Raw genomic sequence first — 21,030 nt, 5'->3', positions numbered from 1 at the left:
ACTTCTCTGGCTACCTCTCCCTCCTCCAGCACCTTAGAGGTGTGCTGGTTGTCTCTGTGTTTCTCTGTGGCTCTTCTCCATTTTGGTTCTTTCCCTTCACACCCTGCTCCCGATCCCAACAGGCAAGGAGAAGGTAGCAGCCATGGTTGTGGTGGGGTTACCCTCTCTGGGACACAGGAGAAGAGCCCTTGCTGCCCAGGCACCAGAACTGCTGGCTTAGCCCTGGAGGGGGATGGCAAGCCAGATGGGGTCAAACACCACGGACAGCCTAGAGCTGCTCTCCATCCCCAAGCACTCCATTGCGCAGGAGGTGGTGGGCCTCTTCTGCATGATCCTGCTCACCCTCACTGCCCTGGTGGCAAACATCGTGGTGATGGTCATCATCCTCAAAACACCCCTTTTCAGGAAGTTCATCTTCGTCTGCCACCTCTGTGTGGTCAATCTCCTCTCAGCCATTTTCCTCATGCCCCTGGGGATCATCTCCAGCTCCTCCTGCTTCAACAGGGTGATCTACAGCATTGCTGAGTGCAAGGCCGTGATATTCCTGAATATCTGCTTCATCAGTGCCTCCATTCTCACCATCTCTATCATCAGTGTGGAGCGGTACTACTACATCGTCCACCCCTTGAGGTATGAGGTCAAGATGACCATCAGGCTGGCAGTGGCTGGAGTGATTTTCATTTGGGTCAAGTCTGTTCTCATCACTGTCTTGGCACTGGTGGCGTGGCCTCACGGTAATGGGGCCACCAGCGCCAGCCGCTGCACAGTCTACTGGAGCCCCGGGGCCCACAAGAAGGTTTTTGTGATCCTCTTCAGCATCACCTGCTTCATTCTGCCCACCATCATTATCCTTGCTGTCTACTCCAGCATCTACCGTGTGGCCCGGACTGCATCCCTGCAGCAGGCGCCTGTGCCGGCACAGGCAGTTGCACCCAGACACCGATGTGATTCCATCGCCAGCCAAGTGACCATCCTCACTGCCAGGATCCTGATGCTGCCCAGGCTGATCCCAGATCGCCTTCTGGGAAGCAACAAGGCCATCCTCACCTTGGTCCTCATTGTGGGACAGTTCTTGTGCTGCTGGCTGCCTTTCTTTGCTTTCCACTTGCACTCCTCTGTCACTGTTGGCACTCTGGGTGGTGGGCATGGGGAGATGGTGGTCACCTGGATTGCCTACTCCTCCTTTGCCATTAATCCTTTCTTCTACGGGTTGCTGAACCGCCAAATCCGTGAGGAGCTGGCCCGGCTCCGGCGCAGCTGTCTTAACCGTTCACTGGGTCAGGAGCTCTGTCTTTCCATCTCAGAGGCTTCTGTTCAGGAAAACTTCTTGCAGTTCCTCCAGAGAGCAACTTGCACACTGGAGACCCACACCAGCTGCATCAGCCCCAGCCCCAGGAACAGGCTGGACCAGACCACAGCGGGCTTCCCCACCCCAGGTCAAGTTCCTGAAGAGAGCAGCTGAGAAGGAGGCTCTGTTCCACTGTGCTGGGCAGGAGACCTGCCAGGGACCTGTCAGACCTGCTTGGACCCAATCTCTTGGATTTGGGGGAGTCCTTGTTCAGGTTTTACCTCTTCTCTGAGCTTGTGCTGGAAGATGGTTTCTCTGCCAGGAGAAGGTAGCAGATCTGGGGAAGTCACATCTTTCTTCTGCAGGCTGGAATTGTCTCCGGCTCCACCAGCACAGCCCGGTTCCATGGATGGGCTCTCCTCAAGACATGGAATGCCAAGGGGCTCCTGCACAGGGGCAGGGACACCTCCATCTCCACTGCCCTGCTGGGAGCTCTCCTGGCCAGTGGGAAAGAGCAGATGTCCCTTGCATTCTACCCAGGAGCAATGTTCCAGCTAATGCCACTAACACCAGTAACACCAGGGCCCCGAGTCCCCTGCTGAGCCTGGATGGCAGGCATGAAGACCTCCATCCTTGACTTTAACCCAAAACTAATGTCTGTGTGGAGGAGCTCCTGCTCCCTATAACACTGATCAGGAGGACACACTCACAGGGCTGGCTCTGGCTGTGTCACTGTTTGTCCTGCTGGCATGGCAGCATGCAATGCCCATGGCCATGCCTGGCCGTGCCCTCTGTCCCCCTTAGCTGGCAGTGATCACCCCCCTGGGGGGGAACTGGCTGTCCGGGGGTCCATGCCAGGCTGTTTATGGACACAGCTGCCCAGCTGAAGCCCGGCCAGCAGTGCCACGTGCCAGCCAAACCGGGCTGCTGGCCAAGGGCACACTGGGGTGGACATGGTGACACAGGCTGGTGGGGGGTGGCTGTGTGGGGTGCCCCAGGGCAGCAGCAGCTGGGCAGATGGGATCAGGAGCTGCTGTTCCCCTTCAGTCTCATTGCTTTTGAAGGGCTTGGGGACACTCTCATGGGGTCCCCAGTGCTAGAAAGAGGACTGGACCCTTTTGGGGAAGGCTGCGGGGGTACATCACCCCCAGCCCACCCACAAAGGTCCCAGGGATGGTGTTGGCATGGTGGGTTGGAGATGTCCCTTCTCCAGTAGTAACTGTAGGCCTGAGGGAAAACTGCCCTATGGCCTCTCTAACTTCCCTGTGGCAGGGAGGGGCTCCAGGAAGACCCCCAGAGAGATGGGGCTGAAGGCCAGCATCCCCTCCTAGACACAGGGATGCCCTTCCAGCCACCACCCAAGTACCCAGGAGCTGGGGCCACCCCTGCTTTGGGGGAAGTCTCCATCCAGGGTGGGGAATATTATTATTATTTTTGTTGTTATTGTTATTTTCTTGTAAATTTTATCTTTTTATTAAACCATTGATAAGTTACAAAGGAGGAAAAAATATAGACTCATATATATACAGCATTTCCAAGCCAGCAGGGACTGGCTCTTGGATGGGGTTGCTGGGAGGCGATTGCCCCAGGGTGGCCCAGCAAGGGCCCCCCACCAGAGCCAGTGGACAGGGGACTCCTGGAGAGGCCAGGCAGTCCTCATCCAGTGGGACCTGGCTTTTGGGTGCCAGATGGAGTGTGGGCATGAGCAGGATGGCAGGGAAGGCAGGGTGAGGAGCAGGAGGCAGGGGTCCCACACCAGCACAGGGCACTGGGAGAAGGGGCCCTAGGCCGGCAGGGATAGGCTCCCCACCCATTACCAGGACACATGGTCTCTGTGCAGAAAATCAGGGAGGGGGGCACAGCGCTGCTGGGACGAGCAGCAGGCAATGAAACAGCCCCTTCCTCCAGCGGGCATCACCACCAGGAAGACCCTTCCCTTCCCTGGGGTGGGGGACATGGGGCACCTGGCAGAGGCTGAGGTCAGGGTGGGTGGTGGGAAGGTGTCCTTGCTACTGAGGAGCACCCTGGACCCCCTGACCCACCAACCAGTGGGGTTCAGTAGGGCGAGAACTTCTGCCGGTCAGCTTTCTTGGTGCCGTTGGCTGCCGAGATCTTGGTCGTGTAAGTGGTGGTGCCGCCATTGGGACCTGCCATGGAGGATGGGGACAGTGCCAGGAAAGACACCGGCTTCAGACCAATGAAGTTGGAGAGGGAGATGGCGTAGGGGGTGCCCAGCAGGGCTGGGGGGGCTGGGGCAACGGCGGGAAGTGCCGCACCGGAGCCTGGGGCGAGGGGCTGGGAGAAGCCCATGCCGAGGTCCATGGAGCCAGGGCCTGGTGGCACCTGGGAGGTAGATTTAGCCGTCTCTAAGCTGGGGAAGCAAGAGAGAAGGATGATGGTGAGTACCATGGTGACAGAGTGGTTCTCCCACCACGTGAGGGTGCAGGAAGCACGTGCCCCATCCTTTCTGGCACATGTCTCCATGGCACATCCTGGGTATCCCACTGAGCAGGATTAAAAAGCTGGGGCTCAAATCTGGTGGGTCTCGGGTCCTGCACCTACCGCCTCAGGATCTCAAAGCACCACCCCACTCATCCTTCCTGAGGATGCTGTGGTGGGGGTATCCTCCAAAAGCTGCCTTGGGGTGCTGGAGAAGTGCCACCCTGCACTAGCACCCAGCATGAGTCCCTCCCAGGCTGACACCTACCAGGCTGTGATGAGGTACTGAGCCAGGGTGATGCTGACAGGGGTCCCTGTGATGGTCACATGCCGCTCACTGGAGCCCTCGGTCTGGTTTCCAATCTTGATATGGGCGCCCGACATCTGCCTGATCTCGCTGATCTTGCTGCCGTGCCGGCCGATGATGCAGCCGATGAGCTGAAGGGGCAGGGATGGGGTGAGCCAGGAGCAGCCAAAGCAGTCTTGCCAAGCAGGGAGCTCCCAGGGGTTCACCTGGACACACCCTACACCTCAGAGGGTTGGTGAAACTGTGGAAGGCGCTGGGAGGGCAGGTCACTGCTTTCCTTGGGCAAACCTTGCTTTTGGTCTCACTCAAGTCCCTCTAGCTGGCATTGTGCCACATGTCAAGGCCATTCCTTGGCATTGGCCAAACCCTTTCCCCCTGCCCTGTGTTTCGGTTTCCCTTTTCTTCTGCCCCAGTTACTCCCTCCTGCTCCTAAGCTCTGGCAGAGCCTCCACTGTGTGGGCCAGTGGGTGCTGGCCTCTGCAAAGTGCCTCTGGGATGGGACACATGGGTGGGGACAAGCTGTGGTCCCCCTTGTCATTCCCAGATCAATACATACGTCGTTGGGCACCAGGAACTCCTGGGAGCTGCTCTGGGAGCTGGCATCCAGACCTGGAGAGAGAGACAGGGATGTTAGCAATGGGGGGGGCAGGTCTCCAGTAACTCTGTGCCCCTACCCCAGCCCCATACTGCGGTGGTCAGTGGCTCTGGGGACAAAACTGGAGGATCCCTGGGGAGAGGCAGGGAGGACAGGACATAGACAAGTCATAATTTGGTGCTGGTGCTCTCCCACTGCAGGACTGGGGACCACTGGTGGGTGCAGGGACCCCAGGAAAACAATGACAGGGTTGTGCTGGGGGGGGAGGTAGACATGCTGGGGGGGCTGGGACTGGGAAGGGTGCAGAGGATGGAAACCCCTTCATCAGGGCCAGGTGTCAGGGTGGATCAGGAGGGGCACCCACACCCCCAGCCTTGGGGGGAGCATGGGAGATGCTCACCTGGCATCATGGTGGGTGCATGGCCCAGGGGGGCAAAGGGAAGCGCGTGCCCTGACAGCTGCTGCAGCTTTGTCACCTGCCCAGGCAGTGCAAAGAGGAGGAAGGTGGTGTTAGGGGTGATGGCAGAGGGTCCCCTGTGCCCCAGTGCCTCCCAAGACAGGCATTACCAGCAGCACCCATCCTGGTGGGCACAGACCCCGTTGCTACAGGGACAGACTCACCTCTGCAGGAGAAACCCCACTGTACTGGCCCTGCATGGAGAAGCCCTGGGGAGAGAAAAAAGGGGCATCAGTGGGGAGCCAGGTGGGGACCATTGTCTCAGGTCACTCCCCCCTGGGACAGAGAGACTACCCTGAGCCCACCAGAGTTTCCCCTTGCTGTCAGAGGCTGCCCCCTGGCCACCTCATGCCCTTGGAGATGCTGTGGCCTCTTACCTGATTGGCAGAGAGCAGGATGGTGCCCAGGGAGAGACCAGGGTGGTAGGGTATGGTGGCCCCCTTCGGAGGCGACTGGAGACAGAAGGAAGGAGGTGGAGGAGATGAGAGATGAAGCTGAATGCCCCTGTAGCCCCAAGGACCCTCTGCCCCTTTATGCCTCCAGCAAGCTGGGCATAGCCCCCAGCACCATGAAGGCAGGGTGCTCCTATGGGTTTCCACACAGGGGGACCCTGGTGTTTGGGTCCAGATGGGCATGAGAAGCCTTGGGGAGGGGGAGGTGGGTAGCAGATGCCCCCTGGGCTGGGCATGGGGCTTGGCGGGTACCTCCAGGATGACAGCGCAGATCTGCCTCACGCACTGGATGATGGTGTCTGGCACCCCCGAGACGGTGACAGCCCGTTCAGTGGAGTTGGGCAGCAAGTCACCAGCCACCTGCACCTGTGCCCCTGTGCTCTGCAGGAAGCAAAGAGAGATGCTGGCGTCCTCCAACCACTCCCTGCCAGGGCTCAGCACCTCACACCTCCCCTGTCCCCCTCCTGAGCCCCCAGGGACCATTGCAGGACCTGCAGGGTGGTGCTCCCTCTCCTGCATCACCTCCCCCAGCCCCTGTGGGACTGTGGCAGCCCTCACACCCAGGGCTCTGTGCCTCCAGGGGAAGAAGGGGACCCCACATCCAGGCTGCCCTCAGCCTCACCTCCCGGATCTCCCGGATCTTAGCTCCCGCCTTGCCGATGAGGGAACCGCATTGGCTGGCCGGGATGACAAGGCGCAGGGTCACGGGTGCTCTGCCTGCTGACACCCCATCGCCCCCTGCTCCCAGGTCCTGTGAGGGATGTGGGTTGCAGCGTCAGACCCCCAGGATCCCGCAGGTGTGGGGGCACCTGGCGGGGATGTAGGAGGGCTGTCTACCTCCTCCAGCTTGAAGGCGATCATGGAGACAGCGCGGAAGACGGCATCGGTGGAGCCGGTGATCGTGGTGATGCGCTCAGGGCAGGACCCTTCCGAGATAGTGATGCGTGCGCTGCTCTGGGGACAGTGTCACACCCCATTAGGGATGTCACAAGCCCTGTGCTTCATTACTTCTCCCAGGGATAGCCTCATAGGGGAAGATTGATGCCTTCAAGCCTGAGCCTTCCCCCTCCCGCCTGCCCCAGGCAACTTTCCCTGGGGTGCCGCTTTGTTTTCCCTGCTTCCACCTGGGATTTAGGGGGCCAGGCACATGGGAGCCACCAGGTATAGGCCCAACAGGCAGCAGGACCTGGCAGCCCATCAGCATGCCCTTACCTGCTCTCGTATCCTCTTAACAGTCTCTCCTTTCTGCAGGTAAAGGAACAGGGTGGGTGGTCAGGTCCAGGGGAGCCAAGGGCTGGCAACACACAGGACCCCAAATCTTACCTTGCCGATGATGCTGCCGATCTCCTGAAAAGGCAGACAAGAGAGGCACTGTCAGCAGGCAGCTCCCTGCCTGCCACATCCCTCCTCTGCCCACAGCCTGGCAACAGGCAGACCTTGCCCTAGGGACACTGGGTGACACTGGGGCATGGGAATGTGCCCCTCCCTGGCCTAAGATGGGGAAAGAAATCCTTCTGGGAATGCTATTCCGAGGGGAATAATTCCGAGGGGAAGAAAACAGGGCATGGTGAGGAGCTGGAGCTCCAACATGGCCCCTCACCCCAGGCATCACTGACCCCCCCAGTGGCACTGAGCCCCCTGCCATTACCTTGCCGTGCATGAGCATGCGGAGGGTCAGGGTGATGCTGAGCTCCGTCTCCTCGGGACTGCCGCCCATGCCACTGGCTCCGTCCGGCGATGCCATGGCGGGAGGGCGAGATGAGCCTGTGGGACATGGTGGTCTTCAGACAGGGGGGATGCCCCAGCTAGCCCCCCACCCCCAGATCTGCAGCTTGAAAATCCTACAGCTGGGAAATGGGGAAACTGAGGCAAGGGCAGCACTGTGCCCTGCTCTGGCAGGGGAGGTTCACATGGCCCCATGGCACCCCACGGGCACCCTGCACCCCCTAAAGGGACCCGCTGCTGTGTGTCTGCCTGAGCTGCCTTCAGTCTGTCTCACGTAAAGCCAGGAACTGGATGGGTACAGGGGAAAGCAGCAAGGTGTGTGGAGCATGGCGGTAGGATAGGGTTCTGTTTGCAGACGCTTGCTGGAGTGGGGAGAGCAGAGGTGGCCTGGGTGATCTCACAGGCTATGCAAACCACCTTCTTTCTCCTCCTTCCTTCCCCCTGCCCATGTGCAAAGCCCCAGGGGAAACTGAGGCAAGCTCCCTGATGGGGACCACCCCAACCAAACCACAGCATGATGCCCATTGACTGAAGCCGCTGCACCCTGTCCCTTCCCAGAGCACCCCAGGGCCCCCCCGGACCCTGTCCCCGGGTGGCCGTGGGCGGCAAGTGCCCCTGGGAGGAGGACAATTACTGCGTGTCCAGGCCCGGGTGGGCGGCTGCGGCACCGCTGGCTCCCGGCGAGCTGGGCGATGCCAAGGAGCTTTGAAACAAAGCACCCGTGTTGGGGCTGGGGCCGTGTCCGCGGGCATGGCGGGGGGGGGGGGGGGGCGGCTATTTTAGGTGCTGGCAGGACTCGTCACCGCTACAGCACATCTCCTGCATCAGGGTAACGGAGGGGGGGGGTGGGGAGTGGGGGGTGGGGGTGGCGCACCCCCAAGTGCTATGGCTCGCACCCCCGGAGTGGTTTGAACGCCCCGTCTCCACCCTCCTGTTACCGCGGGCTGGAGAAAGGTGGAGAGACTGAAGAAGGGGAATATTCCCATTCCTGATGCAGGGGAGCCTGAAGTGGGGCGGAGGGGGAGGGATGCACCCCGCTGTAACCCCTGCCCGCGGCATCCCGAGCTGTGTGCGGTGCCGGCGGGGACCGCGCAGCCGGCCGGGGTCCCCAGTCCCCCGGGGATGAATGGCAGCAGGAATCCGCCAGGGACAAAAGACCCCGCCGGCGGAAGAAGGACGAGGCTGGCGGTGGGACAGAGGGAACGCAGCAGGGCCACGAGTGTCCCCCCACTGCCACAGACAACGCGTGGGGGGTCTGCGGGCAGGGGGGTGCTCTCCCCCAGGTGAGCCAGGCTGGCAGGGACGCCAAAGGCCCCGGTGATGGGCACAGGCCACCTGCCATTGGGACAGCCACCAAGCTGGGCAACGCCCGTCCTTCGGGGCACCTTCGGGTGGCAAAGGGAGGAGGGACGATAGGAGGAAGCCCCCACCCCGTTCCTGGGGAAACCTCTCTCTGCTCGCCCTCCCGGCCGCCCCAAGCCCTCTGGTCCCCGCGGAGTGGGGCCTGGCGGGTACCTTTCCGTGCGCCTCGTCCCTCCACCGCCGGCCGCCCCGCTCAGTGCCACATTGTCCCCGGCGGCGCCCAGTGACACCCGGGGCAGGAACAATGAGCCGCTTGACAGGCCAGGGCCAAGCTGGCAGCCCCGGCCCCCACCCCGGTCCACGCCGGGGCCCCCCTCGCTCTTCCCCTCTCCCACATCCCTCCCTCCGGGATCCTATTACAGCGGATAAGAGACACTAAAAGGAACAATGCACCCTGGGTAAGGCCATCTGCCACCGCTGGGGACATTCCTGGCCCCCCCGGCCCCCCTCCCTTTGGCTCACACATCGCCCCTCTTTGTAATTGCGTGGTTTTTTTTCCTGGAAGCCGATCAGCTGGCAGGGCTCGAGGGCTCAAGGACACCGGAGCGGGCAGGGATGGGGCAGCTGGCACCCCAGGGCCCGCTGGCACCCCGGGCTGCTGCTGTGAGGTAGCGCCTGGAAGGGCAGGAGGCACCCCTGCATGGGGGGGTTGGGACAGCAACAGGGGACCTGAGCCATCTGGGGGGGACTGGGATGCTCCAGACAGGGGTCCTGCCGTACTGCCAGGGCAGGGACCAGCTCCTGCACCCCTGGCACTGCCTTGTGTCCCCCACATGAGCATCCTGCACCCACAGAAAAGTGCCTCCCCCCCCCATTACCTCCCCCACTAAATCCTCCTGCGCCCTGGCGTAAGCAGCTAAAGCCCAGGCAAGCTTGGGGAAGGGGGGGGCACTGGGGGGGCACCCTGCTGCCGGCTCCATCTGTGCCCCCGAGTGCCCGGTGCAGCAGCACCAAAGGCAGATGATGCAGGTGGCAGGCAGGGGTCTTGTCCCCCTGTCTGTCAGGCCTCCCCGCCCGCCCCCTCATCTGTTCGTGTTGGGTAAATCACCCCCCACCTCCTCAGGGTGCTGGGTGGATGCTGCCGTGGGCAGGAGCCTGCCGGGGCTGGCAGTTCCCTTTTAAGCCCCTGTGGATTACCCTGGACTTGGGTGTGTGCCAGGAGGGGTGGGAGGAGGAAGAGGAGGATGAAGAGGAGGCTGGCAGGCTGGGGACACGGCTGTCACTACCTTGAGGGACCTACCCGTCCCTGAACACAGCCCTGGGCCTCCCTCAGCACCATCTGAGGTTCATGGGGGTCCTGTCAGAAGTGATGGGTGGGCTCCAGCAAGGCTGGTACTCACCCACCCACAAGTCCCAAATGTACCATCCCTCAGAGGCTGCATCTTCCCTGCTGTCACCCCTCAGACCTGTGTGGGACAGCAGCCATGGAGGCGGGCATGAGGGAAGGAGGTGGGAAAGGTGGAAAAGTAGCAGGATGAAGGTGGCAGGAAAGCAGTGGCAGAGCCTGGGGTTTTATTTGGTCTCGAGAGAGGTGGGTGCTGGTGTGGGCCAGTACAGTGTGAGTGCCAGCCGAGCACCTGGGTTGGCACAAGGGTGCATGTGCAGGCAGAGGGGTGGGTGGGCTGGCCACATCCCCCTGCCCAGGTCCCATCCTGTTCATTTCAGCTGCTGCAGGAAGGCCAGGAGTCCATGGTGCCACTCATTGGGTTTGTCCAGGTAGCAGGCGTGTCCTGCACCCTGCAGCATCAGCACCTGGTGCTCAGCGAGGTGCCGCAGGTTGTTCAGGCTGGTCTGCCCCAGCTCCGCGTCCTGGTCCCCGTACACGATCAGCGTGGGGGTCTGCAGAGGGGGAATGCACCCTGAGCCTGCAAATGTCACCCAGGCCCTCGCTCCTCCTGGCCAGGGACACCCTGGAGGGGAGACACTTGCCCTTCTCCCCCACCCAGTATGACAAAGGGAAACTGAAGCTCAGACTCCTGGGTCTCCAATTGTCCCCTCTTTCCCTCCCACTACCTCACATTTACATTCCTTCATCATCACATTCCCCTTTTTCAGTGGCAACAGGGTTTCTGGCCCGCTTGGCCTTTCCCCTGCCCAGCCCCAGTACCAGGGTCCCCTCTTCACCATCCCCTCCCAGTTCCCTGACCTCCCCAGTGTCCTTCCAGGCCGTACTTTGATTTGGGCATACTGCTCCGCCGTGAATTTCTCAGTGCAGATGGGTGCCACAGGTACATAGGCCTTGAACAGGTGGCTGTGCTCTAAGAGGAAGGGCAGTGAGTACATGCCACTGAGCGATGGGCTGATCACCACAGCTGGACCCAGGCCCAGAGCCTCCAAAACTGCCTTCAGGAACGCTGCCGGTGCTGGCTGGCCCACGGGCGCTGGCGCGACGGCATCCTTCGAGCGCCCCAGCCCTGAATCGTGGGAGACAGAAGTGGCCCTGTCAGGCTCCACACCACCTCAGTGACTGGGAGAAGCCAGCACACCACGACACCAGGGTTGCCATCCTGGCACCACAAACCGGTGACTACCCCACCTGACTCTAGGGCTGTGCTCACCACACCTTACCCGGCAGGTCGATGGCCACGGCTCGGTAGCCGTTCTCGGCCAGTGTGGCGAGCGTCCCCACCTGCAGCCAGGTTTCGGAGGAGAAGCGGATGCCATGCAGCAGCAGCACTGTCAGCTTGGGCACTGCCTGGGCTGGCTCAGCTTGGCGGTAGAAGAGGGTCTGTCCTTGCACTGTGACGGTGCTCTCAGTGATCCGCGGGGTGGCCATGCCTGAGGGCCGGGGGGCTGTTCAGTGGGGTGACAGGTGGGAACAGAAGGGCTGACAGGCCTTCTGCTGCTGTTGAGGCCTGGCAGTGGCAGGAAGGCAGGAGGGCTATGAGAGGTCACACCGGCATCACCTTCACTGTGGTGGCACCAGCGGGGTCACTGATGTGCCAGGTGGGCTCCCGGGCCTGCAGCCCTTACCTGCTGCTCCGCGCACGGGGCCGGCCCCCTCTTGCCTCTTCCCCGCTGCACCACGGGACTGGGGGTGCCGCGTCCCGGGGCCAAAGACCGACGGGGCGGGCGAGAGAACGGCGGCACCGCCTCACGGAGCGCAAGGTCCGGGGCGGCCCCGGGAACCACTGGGCAGAGCCGAGCCCTGCCCCGCCAAGCGAAGGCGAACTTTACCGAGCGCAGCCGAGTCTTGCCGAGCGCAGCCGAGCTTTACCGAGTGAAGCCGAGCTTTACCGAGTGAAGCCGAGCTTTGCCGAGCGAAGACGAGTCCTACCCGAACTCTACCTAGCCAGGTCGAGCGCTGCGGAGCAGAACCCGAGCTCTGCCGAGCCCGACTGAGCCCCACCCGAGCCCTGCCCGAGCTCTGGCGAGAGCCACCGAGCCCCTGATGAACATAGCCGAGCTCTGCCGAGCTTAGCCGAGCCCCAGCCCATCCCGGAGCAAGGGCTCCACTCCATCCCTCGGGGCTGCGGCGCCGCGGGCTGCCGCCAGACGGAGCCCGAAGGCTCAGCGGCGCCGTGCACGGCGGGGCCGGGGCCGAGCGGGGCCGCCAGCGCCGGGCGGGGGCTCGGGCAGGGCCGGGGCCGAGCAGAGCAGCGGGGACCGGGACCTGTCCCCCCGCAGCAGCGGGGCCGGGTCCCGCAGCCCCGCGCTGCCGCTCTCCTTCTCCAGCGGGAGCGGAGATGCTGCTTGCCCGCAGCCGCCTGGGGCTGCTGCTCCTCGGGGCGCTCCTCGCTTTCGTCCTCTACCTCTTGCTGCCGGCCGCCCGGCGCTCACGGCCTGACGAGGGGAAGCGGGGTTGGCGCGCGGCCAACGGTACCGTGAGGACGGGGATGGCTGCGGGAGAGCCCCCCGTGTTCTACAGGGAGGCTCCCGCAGCAGCTGTCGGCCCCGGGAGGTGGGTCAGCCCGCCGGCATGGGGGGTGGCAGGCCCTGGGGTCGGTGTTCACCAGCCCCCGTGGTCGCTGGACGCTGCAGGCATGGCAGCCTTCCTGGACCCCTTCCCACCTGTCTTCCCCCACGCAGGCCCGATGTGCTCTTCCTGCACGGCCAGGCATTCACCTCCAAGACGTGGGAGGCCTTGGGCACGCTGGCACTGCTCGCTGGAGAAGGCTACCGTGCAGTCGCAATAGATCTGCCTGGTAGGACCATGGCACTGTGCTTAGCTGATCACTTTGGGCAGCTCCAGTCCCTCATCTTAGTCGCTGCTGGGCTCTGGATCTCTTTAGGGAGGGCTCTGGATGGCTACTGGTGATTCCTGGGGCAGTGTGCTCGGGATTTGTCGCTGTCCTGGGCCATTGATGGCTGCGACTGTACAACCCTGGGGCTTCAGCAAGTGTCCATTTTTTGACAAGCCATTGAACCCTGGTGAGGAGAGACCATTGCAGGCTGCACAGTGCCCCCTGACCACCCTATGCCCTCTTCCCCATACCAGGCTATGGGGATTCGCCCCCAGTGGAGATGGTGGTGACGGCACAGGGCCGGAGGACTTTCCTGGACCATGTCCTCCAGGAGCTGGGCATGCAGAGGCCTGTTCTCGTCAGCCCCTCCATGAGCGGCCGCTTTGCCCTGCCCTTCCTCCTGGCACATGGGGACCGGCTGGCCGGCTTCGTGCCCATTGCACCTGTGGGCACCAAGGACTACACTGCTGAGCAGTACCAGGGGGTCCAGGTGGGTTGTTGGGCTCTTGGGGGCTGTCCTGGGTATTGGTGAGCCTTGTGAGCCAGCTGGCTGCAGGGTGATGTGGAGGGTGACACTGTTTTGGGGTGAGTGAGGGGGACCTGTGTCCCCCAGCTCATGGGGGTGCTGGCACCTGCCTCCCCTCAGCTTTGCAGCCCCCTCCGGTGACAGTCCAGGGGGAGCGTGGTGGCCATTTACCCCTCTGACAGCTGGTCTTGTTTTCTCTCTTCCCTTACCAAGACGCCCACCCTGATCCTGTATGGTGACCGTGACACAAGCTTGGCTCCCCAGGCCCTGCAGAACCTCCAGCACCTCCCTAAGCACCGTGTGGCCGTGCTGCCCGGTGCTGGCCATGCCTGCTACCTGGACAAGCCAGAGGACTTCCACCGGGCCCTGCTGGGCTTCCTGCACCAGCTGAAGTGAGCGCTGTCTCCTCCCTGCCAAGCAGAAGGCGTCCAAGGGATTGGGAGACACAGAGAGCTGGCATGAGGGGTGCTGTTCCCTCTTGGGGTACCCCCAGGGTGGCGGGGGTGGGGACTGGAAGTGTCCCTTGCTGGCAGGACAGGGTGTCGTCTGTCACGAGGCCAATAAACTGATGCTGCTCTGCTTTCTGCGTGTGTCCCCAAGCGCCGCGGGGCTGCTCGAGCTCCAGCCTCATATCTCTACCCCTAGTGTGGGGCCAGGAGGGTGGCCTGTTCCCCTTGCATGCACCCTGCCCCTCCTGCTCCCCCCGCTCCTCCCCTGCCCGCCCTGCCCGCCTCCTGCCCGTTGCTGCCGGCGGGGCGGAGCTGAGCGGAGCGGAGCGGGCGGAACGGGGCTTGGCGGGCAGCGCCGGCGGCGGCAGCGCTGAGGTAGGGCCGGGGGCGGCGGGGGGCCGGGCAGCGGGGCCGGACAGCAGCGCCCGGCACCCCGCGGGTGGGTGCTCCGGTGCCTTCGCCCCCCTCAAGCCCGGGCCAAGGTATCCTGCACCCCCCCCCCCCTTGCACCCCTCGTCTACCCCCTTGCACCCCCTTGCCGCACCGTTCTGCACCCCTAACCGTGGTATCTTGCACCCCCTGCACTCCTAACCACAGTATCCAGCACCCCTCTGCCCTTCTGCCCGTGCTGCGCCTGCACCCCAATAACGCAAGTGCTGCAGCCCTAACCACGGTGCCCTGCCTGCCCTCTGCTTCACCCTGTACCCCTAACCACAGTACCCCTGCAGCCCTACCCGCGGGACCCTGCCCTGCCCACAACTCTAACCATGGTGTCCCTGCATCCCAGCTGCGGTACCCCTGCACCCCGCTGTGCCCACTTCCTGCACGCCAGCCATGGTACCCCTGTACCCGACCTGTGCCCCTTTGCACCTCCAGCCACGGCAGCCCTGCACCCCTAACCACAGTCCCACTGCACCCCTCATAGCCTCTCTGCAGCCCCTGCTCCCATACACCCCCCCAGTGCTCCCCTTCACCCCTCCTGCTGAACCCCCATGTGCCCCTAAGTACCCCACATCCTCCTGCTCCTCCAGCACCCCTCAAACAGCTCCCACAGTACCCTGGCACCCTAATGTGGTCCTCCAGTACCTCTGTCCTCTGTTAACACTCAATCCCCCTTCACCACCCCCATTTCCCTGCACCCTCAGAGCCTTTCCTTGCAGCTCTCCTTCATCCCCTTAGCCAGGCAGTAGTTCCCTTCTCCCTACATGGACCCCCTTACACCAGCATCCCGCCTTCCCTGCCTGCATCCCCCAGCATTCCCCCAAACCTCTAACCCCTGGCTAATCCAAACTACCTGTCTCCTTACTTGACACACCCCTCTTCCCCTCTACCCTTCTTCATATTCCCCCACCTAGTTGCCCCCCTTTCCTCCCAGCTAGCCCTTCCCTGGATTTCACCCCTTGCCTGGGCATCACAGCCTGTCCTGGCACTGTGTTTGGGGCAGGAACATGTGTGTTGGGGGAAGAAAGACAGGACAGTGTGGGAGGCACACCCCATCCTGCTCTGTACCCAAGTGGGAGGGATTTCTCCCATGGTGGCAGTGTCCCAGGAGTCACATGGGGGAGACCTTTGCCCTATCTCCCTTCGGTTTCTGTGACGACTGAGTGTGAGGGCGGACTTTGGAGGGGCCGGTGGGTGATTAACCATCTTGCAGCTCTTTCCCCAGAGCTTTGCAGCCCTGGTCCCAGACATGGCACCTGGGAAGCCCGGGAAGAGCACAGGGGCCTCAGAGAACCCCTCGGTTACGCTTTTCCGGGAGTACCTGAGGATTAACACCGTCCACCCTAAACCTGACTATGGTGAGGATGGGGGGACAGGATGGGGAGCCATGTGGGGATCTGGCCATGCAGCTTTGCAGCTCTGATCTTTGGACCCAGGTGCCCAAGTCCTGTGCTGGGGCTGTTTTGATGGTGGTTTTAACGAGTGAACTCCTTTGCACCTTATCTCTGCTGGTGCCTTTGGCTGGGGCAGGGACGTTTCAAGTGCCCTCAGAGCTGCTGTTTGCTTCTTCCAGTCCCGTGCTCCTTGCTTCCTTTTCCATGCTGCCCTGGCTCTGGGATGAGTGATCTCCTTTTGTTAACATTTATGTCTTCCCACTAAAGTACATTTTATTGGTGAGGAGCTCCCAAAACTCCACTGGAGAAACATTCCCCCTGAACCCCCCTTCAATTTTTATTTTATTCATATTTCCCAAGTCCTCACCCCAAAGGGATGGTGATGAGCTGCTCCTGTCCCTGCTCATGGCCACCTCTCGTGTCTAGGACCTGCAGCACCTGCCCTCTCTTGTCATCTCTTTCCCTGGTCTGGGAACTCCACAGAGCCTTGGGGTCCCTGGGGGGTTGCAATGAGAAAAAAAACTCTGAGCATCCCTACTCTTCCCCAGATGCGGCCATCCGGTTTCTGGAGCGTGTCGGCACCGACCTGGGCTTGGCCTGCCAAAAAGTGGAGGTGAGCAAGCTGAGGAGCAGCCTCCAGTCTGTCCACCCATCTATCCACCTGTGTTTGGGTCCTTAGTGACCAAGATGTTCCTCTGCCTGCACCCAGAGCTGCACAGGAGTGAATCCCCTCTGCCTGTAATCCTCTGCTGACCTGAGCCCTTCCTTAAGCCAGTATTCTGGCTGCTCCCCACTGACCTTTGCAGCTGCCTGTGCTATGATTAGCTGGGGACCTGGCAGGGTCACGTTGGCTGGGGCCATCCTTCCTGCTGAGCACTGGCTGTCCTGGGAGACTCCCGGGCACCAGGGGAAGATGCTGGGTTTGTCTTCCCTCCTCTGAATTGCAGCCAGGTTTGGCACCTGCAGCTGGGCTCTGGCTGGCTGTGTGGGTTCAGGCAGGCCTGCTCCCTCTCCCAGTGGAGAAAGGGGTGACTGGCTGGGTGGCATCCAGAAACTTTTCCTAAGATGATGCTTTTTGGCTCCAGCCTGCTGGTCCAAGCCTTTCTGTCCCCATCCTGGACCCTGGTGACATCCTACCTTTGTCCCACAGGTGTGTCAGGGCCGTGTGGTGCTGATCCTGACCTGGCAGGGCACAAACCCCCACCTGCGCTCCATCCTCCTCAACTCCCACACCGACGTCGTGCCTGTCTTTGAGGTGCTGGGACAGGGTGAGGGGTGGGAAGGGCACGGAGGGGAGGACAGGGTGGATGGGAGCTGGTGCCCTCTGTGCCCCTCTGCCATCATGGATGCTGTTCCCTGCAGGAGCACTGGACCTACCCACCCTTCGAGGCAGTTAAGGACTCGCAAGGCAACATCTACGCGCGGGGTGCCCAGGATATGAAGTGTGTCTCCATCCAGTGAGTGGAGGGCTCTGCACCCGCTGGGTGGGCACAGTGCTGGTGGTGTCTCTGAGTGATGCAGGACAGGATGCCACTGTCCTCAGGGTCCCTGGGACCAGAGGTGCCACCGCTTGACCCGCCCTGAGGTGGCTGAGAGCACACAAGCCCCTCTCCTCCACGATGACCAGACACTACCTTCCCTTGCAGGTACCTTGAGGCCATCCGGAGGCTGAAGACGGAGGGAAAGTCTTTTGCCCGCACCATCCACCTCACCTTTGTGCCTGGTGAGTCCCCAGGCTGTCCCCTCTCAGGAGGTACAGAAGGGGCTGGCAGCTGGGTTGTGCTCTGGAGTCTCCCGTGGCAGCCAGGCACCAGGCTCTCCAGATTCCAACCTCCCCTAGCTCAAGGCTGGAGAGGTTTCCATGTGTGAGGACATCGGGTGTGCTGATGGCATCCAAGCTGGCATGGAAGGAGGCCTAGGGAGTAGCGGGCTGGGGGATGCCCCAGTGCCTTCCTCCATGCCAGGCTTTCCCCCACAGATGAGGAGGTGGGCGGACACAAGGGCATGGAGATGTTCGTGCAGCGCCCTGAGTTCAAAGTACTCAACGTGGGCTTTGCCATGGATGAGGGTGAGTGGTGATAGGGCTGGCACAGGGATGTGTCTCCTCTTGGCACACACTCCTCTGCCTGTTGGCATCACTTCCCAGGCACCAGCATCCCACATGCTTCCAGGGACCCCCTTAGGGGATCCTTCCTCTGGGCAGTGACCCACATGGTGCCAGTCTGGAGGGAAAATGCTGCCAGGACAGAGCAGAGGGGGCACATCATGGCACCCCCATGCCCCACTGACCCCCTGTCTGTGTCCACCACAGGCCTGGCCAGCCCATCTGACACCTTCAGTGTCTTCTATGGCGAGAGGAGCCCGTGGTGTGAGTATCTGTGTGTCCACTGCCCTGTCCCTGGCTCTCCTGGGCACTGGGGCACTGGTGCTATCCCAGGCTTTCTGCTCCACCCTTCCCTCTATGCCTACTGCTGCAGGGATAAAGGTGAAGTGCATGGGTAGCCCCGGGCATGGGTCTCGCTTCATCAGCAACACGGCGGCTGAGAAGATGGTAAGAGAGGGGGTACACCCTGTGCTCCCCCGGTGCTGCCCTGGGCTGCCGGGCCCCTGCCCATGGGGCTGGTCCTCACCTGCTGCCCTTCCCTCCCCAGCACAAAGTCATCAACTCCTTCCTGGCCTTCAGGGAGAGCGAGAAGCAGAGGTAGGAGGAGATGGGCAGTGGGATGGCAGTGGCTTAGTTCAGTCCATGAAGGGGGTCCTTGGGATCCCAAGCCAGGCTGTGATCTGGCGCTGCTGCCCTGTGCCTCAGTTTCCCGTTTTGCATGATGGCAGGGTGGGGAAGCACTCCTCCCCGCGGGGGCAGATAGTGACTCTCCCTTGCATCCCCCAAGGCTCAAGTCCGACTCAAGCCTGACCCTAGGGGACGTCACCTCGCTCAACATGACCATGCTGGAGGGGGGCGTCTCCTTCAACGTGGTGCCCTCCGAGATGGCCGCCAGCTTCGACATCCGCATCCCACCCACTGTGGACCTGAAGGTGGGCACCTTGCCAGCCCCACCCAGGAGAGTGGGATGAGGATACCCTGCTCACACTCCTCCTCTGGTCTCTGCCCCAGGCCTTCGAGGAGCAGGTGGCCACGTGGTGCTGCGGTGCTGGGGATGGTGTCACCTATGAGTTTCACCAGGTGAGGGTTCTCAGCCACCTGGGCATATCGTGCCTGTCCCTCCCCTGCCAAGTGCCACCCCCTTGCCCCTTCATCTGCCCTCTTTCTCTGTCAGAAATGCATGGACCAACACATCACATCCACCGAGGAGTCGGACCCATGGTGGAAGGCCTTCAGCGGGGTCTGTAGGGACATGTAAGTAGTGTCCCCAGGAAGGGTGGAAGCCTGGGAGGGACATCCTCTGGTGGAAGCCAGGTGATCCCTGGGGGTCTCTGGGGTCATGTCAGAGGCTGGGATGGGGAGCCCTGTGATGTGCCAAAGCATCTCCCCGTTGCCCCCCAAAAGGGATGGAACTGAGTGTCCCTCAGGGCTGAGGGATGTCCTGGCACAGTCTCTTTGCCCATGAGGTATGAGGGGAACAGGGGACTTGGCTGGCCCTGCACCCATGCTGACACAGGGTCTCACTTGACAGGAAGCTGCAGCTCAAGCTCGAGATCTTCCCGGCTGCCACTGACAGCCGCTACGTCCGAGCGGTGAGTGCGATGCCAGCAGACCTGCAGCCCCAAGCAGGAGCTGTGTCCAGGTGAAGGGGGGCACGTGGTGCCCCTGCCAGCTCTGACCTCACCCTGTGCCTCCCCATCTCCAGGCAGGACACCCTGCTATTGGCTTTTCGCCCATGAACCGCACCCCGGTGCTGCTGCACGACCACAACGAGTTCCTGAATGAGCAAGTCTTCCTGCAGGGCATCGAGATCTACACCCGCCTCCTGACTGCCCTGGCTTCAGTGCCCCCGCTGCCTGCTGAGGGCTGAGTGCCTGGCAAGGGGCAGGAAGGGGGTGCCAAGCAAAGAGAGCCAAGGCTTTAAAAAGAGGGGCAGGGGCTGGGCACAGCAAATACCTGCTAGTGTGCTGGGGATGCAGATGGCATCAGGCCATGTTGGCTGTGTTCAGGGCTGGCCTGACGGTGACACCCAGGGGGTTATGTCCCCCTTGGCCAAGTGCCAGCAGAGCCTCATGCCCAGGTGCCTCCAGCCTTTCCTGGTGTTGTCAGTGCCTCCCTCTGTGCCTGTGCCATCTCTGGCTGCACTGGCTGGGCGGTGAGGGGCTGGCCAGTGCCCCACTCTGCCTGCCCATGCCTCGTCCTGCCTCCCTGCTCACTTGCTGGGGGAGCTGGGGCCAGTGCTGCCCACCCTCCTTGTCAATAAATTTTGCTAAGCACAGCCTGGAGCGGAGCAGTCTGTCTGTCTGTCTGTCTGTCCACGATGGCGCTGCCCGCAGGGTCTCGCCCAGGCGCTACCGATTTCCTCGCACGGTGCGGTTTGCTGGGGTGCTTCTCCTCCCCTGGGCTCATTGCCTGCATGACAGCAGAGCGGGCAGGATCCTGCCCGGGCAGGCTGAGGGGCCTCTGCTCCCGATCAGCCTCAGGGGACTGGTGCTGGGGTTCATCCTGCTCCTTCCCTCCCTCTCTCCAGAGCTGCTGTTGCAGTGCCGCTCCTGCAGACCCTCTGGTCAGGGCAAGCAGTGTGCGGGTCTGGGCAGGCAGCTCCGCTTACCTGCCAGAGCTGCCAATAGCTGCATCTCCTCCTTGCTTGTTCTGTGTGGCTCCCCAGCACCCCAGGGTGTGGGATCTGTCCCAGCCATGCTGTTCCTTAGGGAAACCAAGGGCTCACTGAGGGAATTGGGGTGGTTTTACACTGCTCAGGAGACTCGCAGAGCTGCTCCTTTACAAAAGGTTGGGGGGAAGCCAGGGATCTCCCAGCCTCCTGACCTCTGTTTTAATTAAGAAAGCTGCTGGAACCCTTGGGGGGGCTGGGAATAATGAGGCTGCCCCGTGCCGGGCTGGGAGAAGAGATGAGGCTGGTGGTGATGAAGCATTGAGAGAGAAACCACCAGCTCCTCAGCTCCTTCCCCTCCATTCAATGCAGGGGGAAGTCCAAGGTTTTTGGATGCGGGACACGCCTGTCTGTGTGATGAGGCTCCCAAGGGAGGCCGGCGTGGATTCTCTGATGTCTCATACGACCACATCCCCTGACCTCGCAGCCCTGGGGGAGGATGGCATGGGAGTGGTGTGGGTACCGTGGGGTCCTTGCCCAGGGTGTTGGCACCTTTGCACCTTTGCAGGCAGACAGCAGCGCATCCCCTGCCCTGTGGGTGTGCTAGGGCTACGTGTGGCACCCTGTGCCCCCCTCGACCCTGCTCAGTTCCCTGCCCCAGCTGGCCTGCTGTCCCCAGCTTGCCTGGCACTGAGA

General features: G+C 62.1%; 5 protein-coding genes across 10 annotated transcripts; 3 read left to right on the top strand and 2 right to left on the bottom strand.

The window, feature by feature from the left end:
* Positions 1-232: 232 nt before the first annotated feature.
* Positions 233-1,462, top strand: LOC309577012 (putative G-protein coupled receptor; the record flags this gene model as incomplete). The annotated part of the gene is made up of 1 exon (XM_082288667.1): positions 233-1,462. One exon carries the CDS (start codon positions 233-235, stop codon positions 1,460-1,462), a length of 1,230 nt encoding a protein of 409 aa, XP_082144793.1.
* Positions 1,463-2,814: 1,352 nt separating this feature from the next.
* Positions 2,815-8,934, bottom strand: PCBP4 (poly(rC) binding protein 4). 2 transcript variants are annotated; one of them, XM_082288620.1, is made up of 14 exons: positions 8,779-8,934; positions 7,187-7,302; positions 6,862-6,885; positions 6,751-6,783; positions 6,376-6,492; positions 6,161-6,289; positions 5,791-5,919; positions 5,464-5,538; positions 5,251-5,295; positions 5,030-5,105; positions 4,591-4,643; positions 3,996-4,165; positions 3,565-3,659; positions 2,815-3,435 (listed from the first exon to the last, which is right to left on the bottom strand). In XM_082288620.1, exons 2-14 carry the CDS (start codon positions 7,280-7,282, stop codon positions 3,344-3,346), a joined length of 1,134 nt encoding a protein of 377 aa, XP_082144746.1. In that variant the 5' UTR covers positions 7,283-7,302; positions 8,779-8,934; the 3' UTR covers positions 2,815-3,343. The 2 variants fall into 2 exon arrangements, with proteins under 2 accessions (XP_082144746.1, XP_082144745.1); XM_082288619.1 differs by having other exon boundaries at positions 2,815-3,659.
* A 1,288-nt stretch (positions 8,935-10,222) lies between these two features.
* Positions 10,223-11,652, bottom strand: LOC309576991 (putative protein-lysine deacylase ABHD14B). Of its 2 annotated transcripts, XM_082288634.1 has the most exons (4): positions 11,599-11,652; positions 11,194-11,480; positions 10,798-11,039; positions 10,223-10,464 (listed from the first exon to the last, which is right to left on the bottom strand). In XM_082288634.1, exons 2-4 carry the CDS (start codon positions 11,399-11,401, stop codon positions 10,282-10,284), a joined length of 633 nt encoding a protein of 210 aa, XP_082144760.1. In that variant the 5' UTR covers positions 11,402-11,480; positions 11,599-11,652; the 3' UTR covers positions 10,223-10,281. The 2 variants fall into 2 exon arrangements, with proteins under 2 accessions (XP_082144760.1, XP_082144759.1); XM_082288633.1 differs by having other exon boundaries at positions 11,194-11,613.
* Positions 11,653-12,217: 565 nt separating this feature from the next.
* Positions 12,218-13,731, top strand: ABHD14A (abhydrolase domain containing 14A; the record flags this gene model as incomplete). The annotated part of the gene is made up of 4 exons (XM_082288913.1): positions 12,218-12,526; positions 12,655-12,770; positions 13,064-13,299; positions 13,549-13,731. Exons 1-4 carry the CDS (start codon positions 12,312-12,314, stop codon positions 13,729-13,731), a joined length of 750 nt encoding a protein of 249 aa, XP_082145039.1. The 5' UTR covers positions 12,218-12,311.
* Positions 13,732-14,100: 369 nt separating this feature from the next.
* On the top strand, positions 14,101-19,997 carry LOC309577026 (aminoacylase-1-like). 4 transcript variants are annotated; one of them, XM_082288690.1, is made up of 15 exons: positions 14,101-14,159; positions 15,439-15,583; positions 16,168-16,232; positions 16,770-16,874; positions 16,982-17,076; positions 17,266-17,342; positions 17,598-17,687; positions 17,931-17,987; positions 18,097-18,170; positions 18,271-18,320; positions 18,511-18,655; positions 18,735-18,803; positions 18,898-18,977; positions 19,255-19,315; positions 19,429-19,997. In XM_082288690.1, the coding sequence occupies exons 2-15, from the start codon at positions 15,475-15,477 to the stop codon at positions 19,591-19,593; spliced, it is 1,242 nt and encodes a 413-aa protein (XP_082144816.1). In that variant the 5' UTR covers positions 14,101-14,159; positions 15,439-15,474; the 3' UTR covers positions 19,594-19,997. The 4 variants fall into 4 exon arrangements, with proteins under 4 accessions (XP_082144816.1, XP_082144818.1, XP_082144817.1 ...); XM_082288692.1 differs by having other exon boundaries at positions 14,102-14,159; positions 15,451-15,583; XM_082288691.1 differs by having other exon boundaries at positions 14,121-14,266; positions 15,451-15,583.
* The last annotated feature ends 1,033 nt before the right edge of the window (positions 19,998-21,030 follow it).

This window comes from Coloeus monedula (assembly GCF_965178545.1).
Source record: "Coloeus monedula genome assembly, chromosome: 11".
In the NCBI taxonomy this organism is placed as follows: Eukaryota; Metazoa; Chordata; class Aves; order Passeriformes; family Corvidae; genus Coloeus; species Coloeus monedula.
Note: the sequence above shows the minus strand (reverse complement) of the source record. Positions and strands in the feature narration are given on the sequence as shown.